Source organism: Dermacentor andersoni, chromosome 2, assembly GCF_023375885.2.
Source record: "Dermacentor andersoni chromosome 2, qqDerAnde1_hic_scaffold, whole genome shotgun sequence".
Taxonomy (NCBI): domain Eukaryota; kingdom Metazoa; phylum Arthropoda; class Arachnida; order Ixodida; family Ixodidae; genus Dermacentor; species Dermacentor andersoni.
The window spans coordinates 68,998,564-69,012,927 of record NC_092815.1 but is presented as its reverse complement, the minus strand read 5'-3'; the positions used below and the strand labels follow the sequence as shown (position 1 = coordinate 69,012,927).

General features: G+C 51.9%; 1 protein-coding gene across 1 annotated transcript in view; it reads left to right on the top strand.

Annotated features, from left to right (window-relative positions):
* LOC126541915 (uncharacterized) overlaps positions 1 to 13,410 on the top strand; it is a 35,087-nt gene extending 21,677 nt beyond the window's left edge. Inside the window, exon 2 of the mRNA XM_050188879.3 lies at positions 8,901 to 13,410. Coding sequence (XP_050044836.1) covers positions 8,901 to 9,202 — 302 coding nt within the window. The 3' untranslated portion in view covers positions 9,203 to 13,410. The remainder of the gene's footprint in view (positions 1 to 8,900) is intronic.
* The last annotated feature ends 954 nt before the right edge of the window (positions 13,411 to 14,364 follow it).

Genomic DNA, 14,364 nt, shown 5'->3' with positions numbered 1-14,364 from the left:
CACAATGCATACGAAGCCACCGGACATCGAGGCACCCTAGCAGCTGCCGGAGAAGAACTCCCCTCCTCCCTCACCTGACCCCACTGCCTCGCTCGCCAGAGGAGGAGGGCACGCATCCGGGCGGCGTTCCTCGCTCGCATACGCGAGATTGAACCGCGCTCGCCGGCTCACCCTCACACGCTTTCACTCATACGGAACCTCGCGGCGACGGCAGAAAATGCGCCCGGAGTGTCCATATATAACTGCTATCGCAATAAAAATGCCCCCCGGTGAGGTCAAAATTTGGAGCCCGCCACCACATGTAGGGCGTCTCTCGTAACTCACTGAGCAGTTAGTGGACTACTTCAAACCTCGCAGTCTTACACTCATGTTTACTGTAAAGTGACTGTTTTTGTCGAGAGCGCACGCGGTGCAGAGAGGGACGCGCCATTACAGCTCATTATCTCAATCGAGCGCTCAACCCATTAGGCTTGTTTTTCCTTCAACGGAACGGTCACTGACGCCTAACCAGTGGGACTTTCCTGTTTTTTGTTCCGCTCCATCCTTTCTGTTGCTGTGCGGCTTGGCTTTTGTTTACCGAGGAGGAGGCATTGACTGGCGACGGTCCACTGTTCTGTGACCCCCGCGCTTTGGCAAAAAACCGGCGGGCGACGCCGCGCGCGCGCGCTTATCGGGGAAGCGGAATAAACGGCGCGTCACGCTCTGTAGACACTCGCGCGGACCGGTATAGGTGGCGGAGGGGGTGGAGGACGTGCCCCCAAGGTTGAGGTCGCAGGGTGTGGTTGGCGGGGCCCGTTCATTGGCGTTCGATTTAATTACCGTCGCTCACGTCGCCAGCCGCGGATCCCCGGGGCATGACTTGGTTACCTTCCGATGGCTAACAGCAGCAGGTCCTTGCCGCTCGATGCTGGCGGGAACTTGCCTTGCCTCTGCTCTGCGGGTGGCAGCTCGGTTCGACCGCGACGACCCGCGTTTCGTGCCTTGCGCTCCGGGTCGCGCCAACACGTCGCCCCCAGTGTATGTCCATAGGGTTCACGCGCAACGCCAAACCTTGCCATCGCTGCTGCATCTTTTCGCCCTTCGGGCCAATGACTTTTTTTTGTTTCTCTTTTACTCACACTTCACTACCTTTGGCATCGGCCCACGGTTCTAGGCAGGAGGACGATGCCTCCGAAGTGGATACATCCACATGGCTTCCCCATTTTATCGCGATAGCAATTATAAAAGTCTCTATAGGTGAGTTCGCACCGTCGCTGTTGGCGTAGCCGTGGGCGTCAGCATCGTCCTGATGTCCCGCTGTGTATGGCGAATGCCTCGCGCAAAATGCTTTAGAGGGTCTTCAGAAACACAGAGCGCGTTTCGCTGCGAAAACAACAAAACGAAGTGGACGCGCACCGTCAACGCTACCCTAAATCGCCACGGTGGCGAAGCAAGGGCAACCTTCGGCCTTCCGCTATTGTCCTCGCAGTTGCTGCTTTGCGGATTCTGTGTTTTCTCCCGAAAATTATGTCTTTTCCCGGAATAACGGGTCAGCTCTGAAGGCCCTTATTTTATGGTGATTGGGCTCGCTGTAGCCGCAAGTGTGATGTCTTCGCGCGTGCGCCCATTATGACGATGGCATAGTTGAGTGTACGCATATGCATACACGAATATATTAATGCGGAAAGCGGCTAGCTGGGAAGGTTCTAACTAGCACACTTGCAGTGGTCAGTCTCCGTCGAATTTATCGAAACTAGCAGCAGCATAAACCGACTCTCCATGGAAAAAAAAATAATAAACTGGGGTGCCTTACTTTTTTCTGACATTGCTGTATTATGGACAGACAGTTCTGCATCACGTGGTTATATTCGATTTCTCCACGTGTAACCGCTGGTTCCTAAATATAGCGTCCTGCGTAGACCCGACTTGGCGAGACGATGTAGCGTTGAAAGACGCGCACTGCAGGGGGTGCAGTCAACGCTGCAGGGGGTCCTCGTTTGAACTGCGCAAGTACCTGCTTCCGGTTCAGTCTCTCGGGGATGCGGGCTTCCGTTACGCAGACCTCGTCGTGGCAACGCGGTGCTGCTTGCTACCCATCTACGCACCGAGCCCGCAGACCAGACCGTTCCCGAACGTGATGCGCTCTTTTCTCCAAACCTGCAAGGTGGCCGCCGTTCTCGCGCGGGGCGGTCCCTCGCCCTCCTCCCCGCCGCGCATGTGAATGGGGCACCGTGTTTCTCAGGCGACGCGGAGGGGAGTCGTTCTTCTCAGACCCGCGGGGAGCGCCCGAGTTACGATTCATTCATTCATGGCGGCCCTTCCCGTTCTCTGGACCCCGAGGCCGTGTTTTCTCTGGTCGCCGCCAACGCGTACGAGGACGCGCATTGTGATCCGTCGTTGTGAGTGAATGGCTGCGTCCCGGTGGGGAACCACGGACGCGCATTGGCTTCCCTTCTCGTCCCCTGAGCCCCACTCACTCTCTCGTTTAAATCCTTGTGTGTTTTATAGTGCGCCAACGGAGCCGCGATTTAGGTGTAAGTTTCTTTAGTTGTCTTACTTCGTCCGCACAGGTGTAGCCTAGCCTAGCTTAAAGCACCGACGCGGCCCCAGGCGGTGCCTGCCTCGCCGACTGTCGCTGCTTCCCCAAGGGGGCGTAGGCTTGTTTGTCGGTTCGGTCGCGCGGTGAATGGACGCGAATCGCGGCAGCGATTTAAAAGGCTGAGAGGAGGAAGGTAGGCAAGGAAGAGAGGGAGAGGGAGAGACGTTAGGTGCTGGGAGCCGTCGGGAGTGAGCGCACCGGCGGACGACACCTGGACCGGAGGTGCGTGTAACGTGGGAGAGGCTGCAGTGGCTGTTTTTTCGATCGTCTTTCTGTTCTTTTTTTTCCTCTGCCTCGTTGCTCTCCCACCGTGCGCTGGCTGAGTCGGCCAAGTCGGTGGTGCTTGGCACTACTCTTGTTTCTTTCTTCTTCGCCGGCGGAAGTCGGGCAGTTTGCTGCTCGACGGCTCCCGAGATTCGTGACCGAAGCAGCTGGTGGTGTGTGTGAAGGAGGCGAGGGGTGTGGCACCCCTGTGGGCCCCCTTTCTCCCGGCGAATGCCGGCGGCGGAAGGAGGTCCCCATCTGTCGGTTCACCGTCGCTCCGAATTTTTGCACCGCCACTGGTGTTAGGCGCCGATCAGCTCTCGTATTTCTTTTTTCGGTTTCTCCCGGCTCTTTTCACGATAATCTGGCTTTTCGTTTTTACTTTTTAGGGCGATAATACTGTTACGTATAGTAATGCCGAAAATTTTGGCGGGGCTTCCAGAATGGAAGCGCTCCTTCGCGAGCGGGAATCCGCGCGAGTCTGGTGCAACTTTGTTGACGGACGGGCGCGCCGTGCGTAGCAGCGCAGTTGTCCCCCGCCGCTGCGGCTCGATGACGCGGCGTGCCCGTGCGTGCTGCGCGGGGGTCATGACGGGTTGCGCCGATGCAATTGACCTCTTCCGTTTTATCGCGGCCGGGGATGCGCGTGGATACAGGCGCCCTCGGGGGCCATCGCACCGACGAAAGCTGCCGAAGCGGCGGCCACTCAACCTGCGGCCGATCCCCCGGTCCCAAAGGGAGGGTTGCGAGCAGTGCGACACGAACGCGCGCCTTCGCGTCGCCGGCTCGTTTTCTCTCCTCTGCGCGCGTCGGGGCCGAGCAGATAGCGGCGATTGTTGTGGCGTTGCCTCGCCTGTGTGCGAGTGGGCGCCGACGCGCCGGGTGGGCGTCTTTCCAAGGAGAGCCGCCGCCCGGTGGGGGTCATTCTGCCTGGCCGGGGCAAGCGGCTCCGGTCAAGTCGACGACCTCTAACGTGTCGAGGGGAACGGGTTGGGCGCGATAGATTTTGTGTGCCCCCCATCTGGTTACCTTTGCCGCACCTGCAGCGGTTTGGTGCTTCCGGTTGTGGAGACGTTGCCGCCGACTGCGGTCGTATCCTGTAGATGTATGGTCGAAGGTCCGCTTGCGTATCTTGTGAAAGTTGCGCGTTCAAAATGATGATTAGACACAGTGATTCTGACACTGTTAGGGAGGAGGCAAGAAAAAAAATGGGGGGGGGGGGCAGGAAGCATGGTAGGAGTGCTAGCTGAGGTGCTGTTTGTTTGGACGATGTCGCCTGTTTGCTTCGGTAGCGGTACCACGTCGAAGCGAACATTTCTCGACGCCAGTAAAAACCGCAACCCGCCGCGTTCGATGAGGGGCACTGTCGCTGCCGAAAGTTGCGTTGGCAGCAAGCCCGTGCTGCCGGGCTTCATATACTTGGGGCGCCGCGCGCCGGATGGTCGTGCCTGCCCACGGCACGCGCTCCCGGTGAATCATCGTGCACCAGCCGTGGCCCCGCAATGCAGGCGAAGTCGTCCCTGCCGGAGGGGACGGTCGGGACGTCGACAGCGCCGGCCAGGCGCCGCCGTCGGACTGCGGTTGGGACGGCGACCGGAATGGCGGGTGAGGAGGCTCGCCGGCGCGACGTCTTTGCTGCCTCGATGCCTCTGGCAGCAGCTGTCGGCACCATCTGCCTGCCGGTGTCGCACCTGTCCTTCCCCTCCGGTCTCCCTCCTCCTGGCGTTTAAATAGGTGCGCGCCACCTGGCACCATGTGGGTCGACGGACGCGCGTCAGCTGCCGCCGCGAGCCGGCTATGCTGCCGACCGCGCCCGCCCGGGGCCGCCGCCCCCCCCTCCTCCGTGCCACGTGCGGCCGTGGCTGCCGCACGTGCTTCGCGCACGACCGAGCCGCGCATCCTGTTGTCGCCGACCTGTTGAGGCCTCTCCGGCGGGCGGTGGCGACGAAATCTGCCGTCGGGTCTCCTTCGCCTGCAAAGGTTGCCCTTCCCCCCCATACCGAATTGTTTGATCGAGAAGCTTCGTGACCTGCGGTGGTCGGCGACTTTGGTCCACGGGAAGGAGGCGGGGCCGCGTCTCGTGTAACCACCACGTAAACTCGCACGTTTGCGATGCATTCGTCGACCCGTGAGCGGGTTGCACCTAGATATTTTTTCTTTTTTTTTTTTTAAACAAGCACCATTGATGACCTTTATGTAACAGTTGCGCCTATCGTCGGAGTAAATTGTCGCTTGCGTGCCGTCGAAAACGCAATGCCTGCTTTGTGTGAGCCTGAGAACGAGCTATCGGTGAGCACGCTCGGAATTGTTGGAACGTGGCGTCAGGCGTGCGTCAGGCTGAACTCGGCCGTAGCTTTTTAATGCGATAGCGTTGAGGGCCCCGTCTTGCAAAAAATCCGCTGTCGGATGTTGCTTGGCGATCAATCATTCCGAACCACAACCACACAGGCCCTCATCGTGGCGCAGATGAGTTACTGAAATAATTCAACTCCTCAAAGTAACACACGTAGAAAAATCGTAAAGTATGACTTACACACAACCTACATACATGATAGCGTCGGACTGAATATGCCAGAAAACGTAATTCTGTTACGCAGAAACTCAAACACAAGCCACCTTTCCGAGCGGCCCGGCCCGCTCGGTTCCTTACAACAACACGCAACCGCAAGAAAGCTTCGGTTGCCGGGAAGCGTGACAAGAAGTCAAGGATCTTTGAAATCTATCGGGTTCCACTCCTAAAGGCGAAGCTTTAGCGTCCTCCAATTTTTTTTTCTTCATTATTTCGTGTTCGCAAGGTGCGCATTAGAAGATACCCACCGAGTACATAGGCTTTAATATTCTACGCTTGCTTAGGCTGCGCGTTATGGGCACAGAATTGGCTCCTTATATTAGGAGCCGAACATACGAGCGATGTTGTTTTCCATTGTCTTGGCGAGTCTGACGCAACTTATCTGTTGCAAGTATACTTTTGTCTATACACAAGGGAAAAATAAATATGCGGATTGAGGAAGAGGATTATAGCGCTCACGTTCTTCGCGGTGTGTTCGAAGGCGAACGACCTCGCTCTCTGAATTTTTGGGAGAGTGTCAAATGTGTTACGACGAGTGTTGTCATCCTTTACGTGCTCCTATGCTGCGAGAGTCAACAAATAAATCTCTGTGCGGGCCCTCACCTCGCGGCATGCTAACAACTGACAGCAGGCATGTGCGAGGATAACCCTGGCAGGCCTTTCGACGTCAAGTTTCGTTCACTTGGCTTACAAAAGCGACCTGAAAAGTAACACAAAGGAAAAAGCGCTGACGGTTCGCGGTGTGCCCACACGCTGCCCTCTCCCTGCTTTTTGCTAACATAAACACCAGGATCGCAACTGTTGTCTCAAGGCTCAATTTGATGCCCCCACCCGCTTATATATATATATATATATATATATATATATATATATATATATATAGTCTTAGCCTACTGTTCTATTGTCGCTGCGCTCGGAGTTCACACTTGATTGATCGTCTTGACAATGGCGAAGAGCCACCCGCCGTGGTTGCTCAGTGGCGATGGTGTTGGGCTGCTGAGCACGAGGTCGCGGGATCGAATCCCGGCCACGGCGGCCACATTTCGATGGGTGCGAAATGCGAAAACACCCGTGTACTTAGATTTAGGTGCACGTTAAAGAACCCCAGGTGGTCGAAATTTCCGGAGTCCCCCCCACTACGGCGTGCCTCATAATAATGGTTTTGGCACGTAAAACCCCACAATTTAATTTTTAATGGCGAAGAGCTGAGCGGGTGCGGTGCAACACTCCGGAGTGCTTGTTATTGCCGAACTGTTCGATATTGCATTGTTGCGGCGTGTACCGAATGGCTGTAATGTTCCGCCTTTCATGCTAAATGTGAACGATATTCGCTAATCGCGGTGTTACTCGCAGGAAGTGCATTTCTTCTCGTACGTCATTTTGGGTTCCCAGCAAGTTATTTATTTCTTTCCTTTTTTTCTTTTTTGATTTCAAGCGAGTAAGAAAACGCGTGTGCTTCCGGGCTTTCGCTTGCAGTGGCGCGTCGATTGGGCTAAGCCAGTTTGTCGCCCCAGTGAGGCGCCGTGGACATCGCGCCGCGCGAAAGCGTCTCCGAAGTGATTTAGCGGCAGCACGGGGGCGCCCAGCACCGCTCGGCAAACTGTCCGACTGTGCCGCCGAGGAAAGTGGCGATCCGTTTCCAGCTCTCGCGTTGCCCACCGAGGGGGGAGCGCTGCCGCGTTTCTTTTCGAAGCTCGGCCGCCGCTTTTCCGCGACGTCGCGCAATCCGCGCTCTGATTGCGCTTTGAAAGGCGAGCGGGCGCGCGCGCTCTGCGAGCTTTTGTGCCGACTGCGTTTCTGCTGTTCCGCTTGATTTTCCAGCAGGGCGATTTGCCGGTGGCCGAGGGGGAGAGAAAGCGTGCTGCTGATGGTATCAAACGAGGTGGGTGGGTGGGGCACCCCGCGTCTTGTGTCGGGTTAGAGCTGCGCCTGCCCGGACTTGTTTTGCGCCATATTGCTCGTGTATTTTCCGACGCGCTATTTGGCTGTCGTCTCTCTGGCTTCGCAACAGCGCACGGCTGGCTTTCGTCCCGGCGTCCTTGCATCAGCATCTTTCCTGCCCCCCCCCCCCCCCTCCCTTTCGCACTAGGGACGGACGGGAGGACAACGCGAGGTTCGCGGTACGCGACCCTTGCCTGGCTGGCCCGCGCGCTGTCGTCGAAAGAGCGATCCGGGCCCGCGGTCGCGCCCGTTTCGAAACGTGTTTTGCGTCGCGTTCGCTAAACGGCTTCAAAAATAAACGTGCCCGTGCCACGCCCCTTCTTTCTCCTCCGGGCCCGGACGGCGAAACGGGGCGCGGAGCGAACTGCCTTTGTTTCGCCCTCCCTGGGCGTGCCAGTGCCAAAGGCCCCGAGAGCGCTGACGCCGCTACCTTTGCAGTCGAAGGTCGCTCCCGTGCGCGCCAACGGGTTGCGGACGACGTACTGCCCGCCTGCACTGGCATGGGAGCTTGAGAAATCAGCATGCGTCCTCGCGGATTAACCCGCGCGCACTTCTCGCGTCTCCAGAGAGATCGGTGCCCGCTTTTTCTCCCAGCGCGGAGAGGCTTCGGAGGTCGCCGCTGCGGGCTCGCGCATGTCGCTCATTTCGTTTCTTCCGTCGTGGGAGTGTGGCGTCCCCTGGTGACGGACGCGACAGTCTTGGCAAAGGGCTTTCGCCTCTGGCTCTTTCTTGGGAAAAACGGCGCTCTTGGCGGTTCGTGGCTCTTCCGGTTTTCGGAGGACGACAAAGGGGCCGTTTCTTGCGTGCCGTGCTTGCGTGCGTGTTTCTTTTTCCTTCCCTTTAACCCGCGCCCATTCGAATTCGTGCTCTCTCTGGCTGGGCGGGCCTGTTTCCAGAGCGCTTTCTTCGTTCTTCGGGTGTCCGGCACTGCGGCCGCATCCTGCGTTCGCTGTGTGCGTTTTGAATGTTTGGATGGTGCTCGCGGGTCATGGGGACATGTTCTCACGGGAACCGCACCACCGTTAAATCGCACCGATTCTGTTTTTGGTGGGAAATTTATGTGCAATAGATTCAGCGCGATTATTTTAAAAATGCGATTTTATATTTGCTCTTGCAGACAAATATCCGCAATAAATGTGGTTTAAAAACTCCGTTACTTCAATACACGCAGTGGTGTTAGAAACTCCTCAAATGCAATTCATCACTTGTATTTTTTTGGATGGTTTAAAATATTCTAGGGGACACCTTTACGGCAACCACAGTATCTGGCTTCTTCTGTTGGTACTTCAGCCGTACGCTAATTAGTTCTTCATTAAATCGGATGTTAAGACAGTGTCGACGTACACTGGGCTTTAACCCGCTCATGCGCCTTCTGGCATATATAAATATATATATATATATATATAGTGTGTGTGTGTGTGTGTGTGTGTGTGTGTGTGTGTTCGCCGCTTCCGAAAGCGGGTTTTCACGACTCGTAAACTATCAACGAATGATAAGCTGCACGCTAACCTCGGTTCTGCTATTTTTTTTTTTTTTTCGTCTGCGCAGGAGAGCGTCCATTCCCGTGCACATGGCCCGACTGCGGCAAGCGGTTCGCGCGCTCCGACGAGCTGGCGCGTCACCACCGGACGCACACGGGCGAGAAGAAGTTCGCCTGCCCGCTGTGCGGCAAGCGCTTCATGCGCTCCGACCACTTGACCAAGCACGCTCGTCGGCACCCGGACTTCCGGCCGACCATGCTGGGGTCTAGCCGCCGTGGCGGCGGCGGCGGCTGCCACAAGCCGACCAACGCCACAACCGCGGACTCCCTGGGGGACAGCTCCGACCACTCGCTGCCCTCGTCCCCCTAGGATGGGAGCCCATCAAGCGCCATCGTGCTTGCCCGAAAGAAAGAGACAGTGCAACCATCCACGCTCTTGCTGTCACTTAGGCAGAAGGAAGAAAGAAAAAAGAGAGAGAAAAAAGGAGAAAGCGCAGATTCTGGTGTGCAGCGTGGACATAACTGGCACACTTATTGTGTGGTATAGCTCACCACGGTGTGTTTCCTCAGCATCTTACTTTGTTGCTTCTATTTGTTCCTCAGCTGCTGCCACTACTGCTGCTGTTTTTCATGATTTTTATGGATGCTGTAGCCCTGCCCGTCCTCTTTGCTTCGATGAAAGTGGCCTTCAGTGTGTTGCTTGAACGGATACTAGTTTGACACATGCCATATTTCAATTAGTCAAGCAGAAAAAAAGAAATGGCTGTGAAGTTGAAAATGAGAACTTCAATTGGACTGCCGCCGCCCCGCACCTACTCCCCTTCACAACTTAGATGTCTTGTGAAAGGGCCTGTGTGGCGAGGTGAGGGGTAAGGTGAAAAAAATTCCTGTCAGATGTTTTTATAATTTTTATTTATTTATTTTATGCTGTTCTCTGGGCAACACATTGGGCCATTGATAGTTCGAAAACCTGCGACCTTTCAATGTGGGCAGGGACTCTCTCACTCATTTTTTTCTGCACTATTTTCAATGCCGTGCGCATGGTTTTTATGTACATAGGGGGATGCTTGTGGGGCAGGTCAGGGCCATAACTGATGTTCATTGCTGCTTATTTACGTCTTAGGCCAGTTTTTCTTGGGTAGCAAGGCTGAATCCAGAGTGTCTTCTAAAAGGACATTTGCTAACTCTTCATTGATGTCATGGCCCAGCACAGAGTGCCCCTGTATGCATGTACAATCTTGTTTCATGACAATTGTGGACCTTCGTTTGTTAATCGCTGTCTACTGCACAACCTGGATGTGTTACATGTGTGAACTGTTGTGAAGAACGTGGTGTGTGTGTGGGGGGAACAATGTTAATAGTTTGTATGCGTGCGCGTGTGTGTGCGTGTTTGTCAGTGTGCATAATTTGTGTCCCAAAAATATACAGTTTGGAGCTGTGCTCACCAATTGGCGCTACCTTCTGTTCATATAAATGCAGCTACAATGTTCAAGTCATTATGTGCACAATGACAATCTGAAGTGCACTGGGTGTTAGTCATCAAGTGGCATCCTTTCTAAATCCATCTTTGGGCTTTTATCGGCTTCTCATAGGAAGTTTCAAAATATCTTCAGTGCTCTTGGATACCCTGTGACAAACTTCGAAGTGGCAGCCACTGATCTCTCATGTATGTAGAGCTTAGGCTAACAAGTGTTCCTGTCGGTTCTTTGTACCCAGGGTTTGGCATGCAATGTGATGAGTGCTTCACATTTGTTTGTAAAACTGTTATCAGCTTTAGTTTGTGTGAATGCTTTGTTTCCATGTTGCAAAAGCACTATGGCTGTGATTCATAATGCACTTTTGTTTTTGTAGGGTGTGTATAGTTTGCTGCATTTTGTCTGCAATTGTAATAATATGGCTGGCCATATTAGTCAGATTTAGTTGCACCTTATCTGTCATAGCTATTTTTCTGCTACAAACCTCTTATAGGTGTGGCTTAACCCTTCTTCTTTTTTTTTTTTTTTTTTTGTTGCTTCTGTGTGTGCGTGTGTGCAGGATAAAGCTGAAGTGTTTCACTTTCTTTTTTCTCAATCAGGTCAGGCTATTATGTGCATCCCCAAACTTGCTGCAGTTTTCTTGGGGTCTCGCATCTTGAAACCAGTTCGGTTTTGGCAGTTAACAGATATCCATCGGAACACTTACAGCATCAACTTTGTAATTTAGCCACAACAATGCATTACAATGATTCCTCAGACATTTTGAACATATTCCATCATGCCACTTCATGGTTGTCATTTGCTCTTGTTCAAACGCTGTTACTGTGCTTGGAGAATGCTCGAGGAGGATGCCACGAAACACATTCGCAGTGTGTGTGGGTCCAGGGCGTGTCATGCATGCTCAAGTGCCCTTGGCAGTGGTGCCATAGTCCCACCAACTCTCCATCTTTCTGTTTGTAGCATCTGGATTTTTTCATCCCTGCTCGCAATCATATCATTCCGAGGACATATACTCAATTTGTGAAAAGGCAGGTTAGCAGGCACTTTTTCTTTCTATAACATATTACACTGTTCCTTTTTCTTCATTAGAGCTGGACTCTTTTCTGTTTCTGCTTTTGACTTGCACAGATCATGACTGCTTACAGCAGCCTGCGTTGCCATCTTGTGCAATGTTCTGCAAATGTTCCCAGGGCGGCTCAGCTGCTCCCGCGTTCCTCACATGCCCGTCACAAAGATATTGCTGTGGCTGGAATTTGTTTTTGTTAGTTCCCTCCACCACATCCCCTTTTCCTCCTCTCCCCAACTGTCACATAAAGCGTGTGCCACTGGCCTTGCGTTGCAGAGGTCTTGTGTCGCTGTGCATATTGGGGGCCGGCTGTATAGATCATTTTGTGTCGTGGGCACATTGTGCACTGCACCACAGTATTTGTTGGCACATTTTCTTGGAAGTGGTGGGTTTGGAACTCGGAGGAGGAGAGTCCGGGCGAGCCTGAGAATGCGTGGCACATCTCTTGCTCGCCATTTGCGGTCACTATTGTGAGTGCTCTGGATGCCTTTCTACATTTTTGTAAAGGGTGCAAGCTCTGGGTTGTCTGCAGAGTTTTCCTTGTGTGGCCGGAGAATAGCTTGAGTAAGAGTCAGAGTGTATCCTGCTGTTTAATTTTTTTTCTTTTCTTTTTGTTAGTTCAGTGTAATACAGATGTCACTTATTACTGCCCAATATCATATGTGGGCCTGCCACTCGTACCCTGTATATTTGTTCTTTTGCTCTTTCTGGTCGGCTAAACCTGTGCCTCCGCCTCTCGTAGTGCATCCTTGTGGAGCAGTGCCGCTGTATGGCTTGTGGGAAATGTGGAGGTGAATGGCATTGGCACACGGTGCCGATTTCTAGGGGTTTGCAAGCGATCTTTTGGAACTGAATTTATTGCAAATTTCATAAGGATGGCATTGCATCAAGTCTGGCAGTTAAGTGCTTGCAGATTACAAATTGAGACTGTGCAATTTTCAAATAATTTTTCTAATTGTACCGGCTGTAAAAGAGATGTGAATTCCTCCCAATGCAAGTTTAGGATATAACGAAACTATTCAGGGAAAAATCGAAATTACAAGGAGCAGCTATTAGTGAGATTAGCTGTAAAAAAACATTTTTAATATTTGTGCACCCCTATTGATTTCTTTCTTAGTACCCTTGTGGTATGTGGCTGCCAAGTGCCATGGCACGCTGCAAACTAGCTCACAGTTGGCTTCCATCCCAGTGAGCTTTAATGCTCTCTGCTAGCGAGTGGCACCTATTAACTTATTCATCCATATTTAAGCACAGTAGCTATAGTTTATCTTGTAGGTTTTTCACATAAAGTAACAGAAAAATGTCTTGTCCATATATTTTTTATCACTATCAAAAACACCACTGTACAAAAACCTCGGCTTGCCACGAAGCCACCAGGATTGCTTTCGAATGTCTCCGTGGCAGTTCTGTGGGGCTAATACTCTTGCATAGCCAATGCGTTCCTTTGTTTTTGTTGTTGTGTTTAACAAGTCAGCAGCGTGGCTGTTTGTTGGCCAGTTTTCTTGCTTTGAATTCGTTTATTTTTTTAATGCTAATATTTTTTAAAAGCCTGCCTACTCCCCCTCCCCCCCCCCTTTTTTTTTTCAATGCCACAGTCAGGCATGATTTATTGTCTTAAGTACCATCTTGCAGCTTTTAATAGCTGTTTTTTCATACTAGTTTTATTAGCAGACTTGTCATTATTTGTTGCATAGCATTTCAGTGCTGTAAATATTGTACCATAAGCGTGTTGTTTATATATGCCAAATGTCCTCTGTGGATTTGCGAAGCCTTTTTTTGTGCCGCCATCTGGTCTGTTCTTCGCCTTTTGGCGAATGCTTCCCTTGGCGTTTTTGTCCCTCCCTTGCAATCATAAAAGTGCAAACGGGAAGAAAGTTGGGGGACCTTTTGATGTCATTGGCAATCCAGTACTTACAAGAGTTGTATTTGTACATAGAATTTCATTGGCCTCCATGGTCTACAGAATCTAAAGCTTAACTTGAGAGTCCTTGAGGGTGCATTATTTATACACTGAAATAAAAATTGTTAGACAAAGTGCATACTTGGAGCCTGTCTTTCTTTCATGCATTTCATGACACTATTACAGCCTAATACAGTTAAAACTCGATCTAATGAAATCCAATTTTATGAAGTTCCCGATCTAACAAAGAAATTTCCATTCATCGGCAGGTATCGATAGGGTTCAACGTTATCATCAACCCAAATTAACGAAGCAAACTTGCCCGAACATCATTTAACAAAGTTTTTTCTGAAATAAATGAGTAAAAAATGGTGATTTCTTTTTAATTTTGATACAGGTGGGTTCTTATTTGAGCGTGCACTCTAAAGCTATTGCGTTAGAATATCTAGGCGCCATGGTCACATCCCTAGCTTTATTTTGACGAGGCTGTACACCGTGCCCATGCACGGAACAGCTGACTCGACGTCGCCTCGGTAGGGGCGGCGGCGGTTGCTTTTGTTATTTCGCGGTTTATGCGACAGATGACTGGATTAGCGGCAAATACAATGCCGCGGTAGCTTTTGCATGTCGCTACGTTACAATTTTAGATTTCAAGAGACTGAAAAATTCCTTTCTCGATTTTAAGAACTTCCCAATATAACAACATTATTCGAGCGTCGTCATCACTTCGTTAAATCGAGTTTCAACTGTACAGCCAATATAGCCTATATAAAGTGACTTGACAGTCTAACCTAGGAATGCCCTCGAGTACCATATACCTTCTGCAGCATGACAATGATTGTGGGGCAATAGTGATCACGAAAACGGCAAAGGGCTGTCTTGTTCAGCGGAAAGCTGAGAACGGCGGCCATACTGAAAGCTGCACTGCAAACAACCACGCTTCACTTGATGAAAGGTACCTTAAGTCTACGTTTGTCTTGGCAAGTAATTGACTAATTGACCCATGACCTTGAAATTTCGCTGATCTTCCATCTGCAGTTTACCAATTCTCAGTGCCAAATCTTACTTCTCTATTTCTCTCAGCTTGCCCA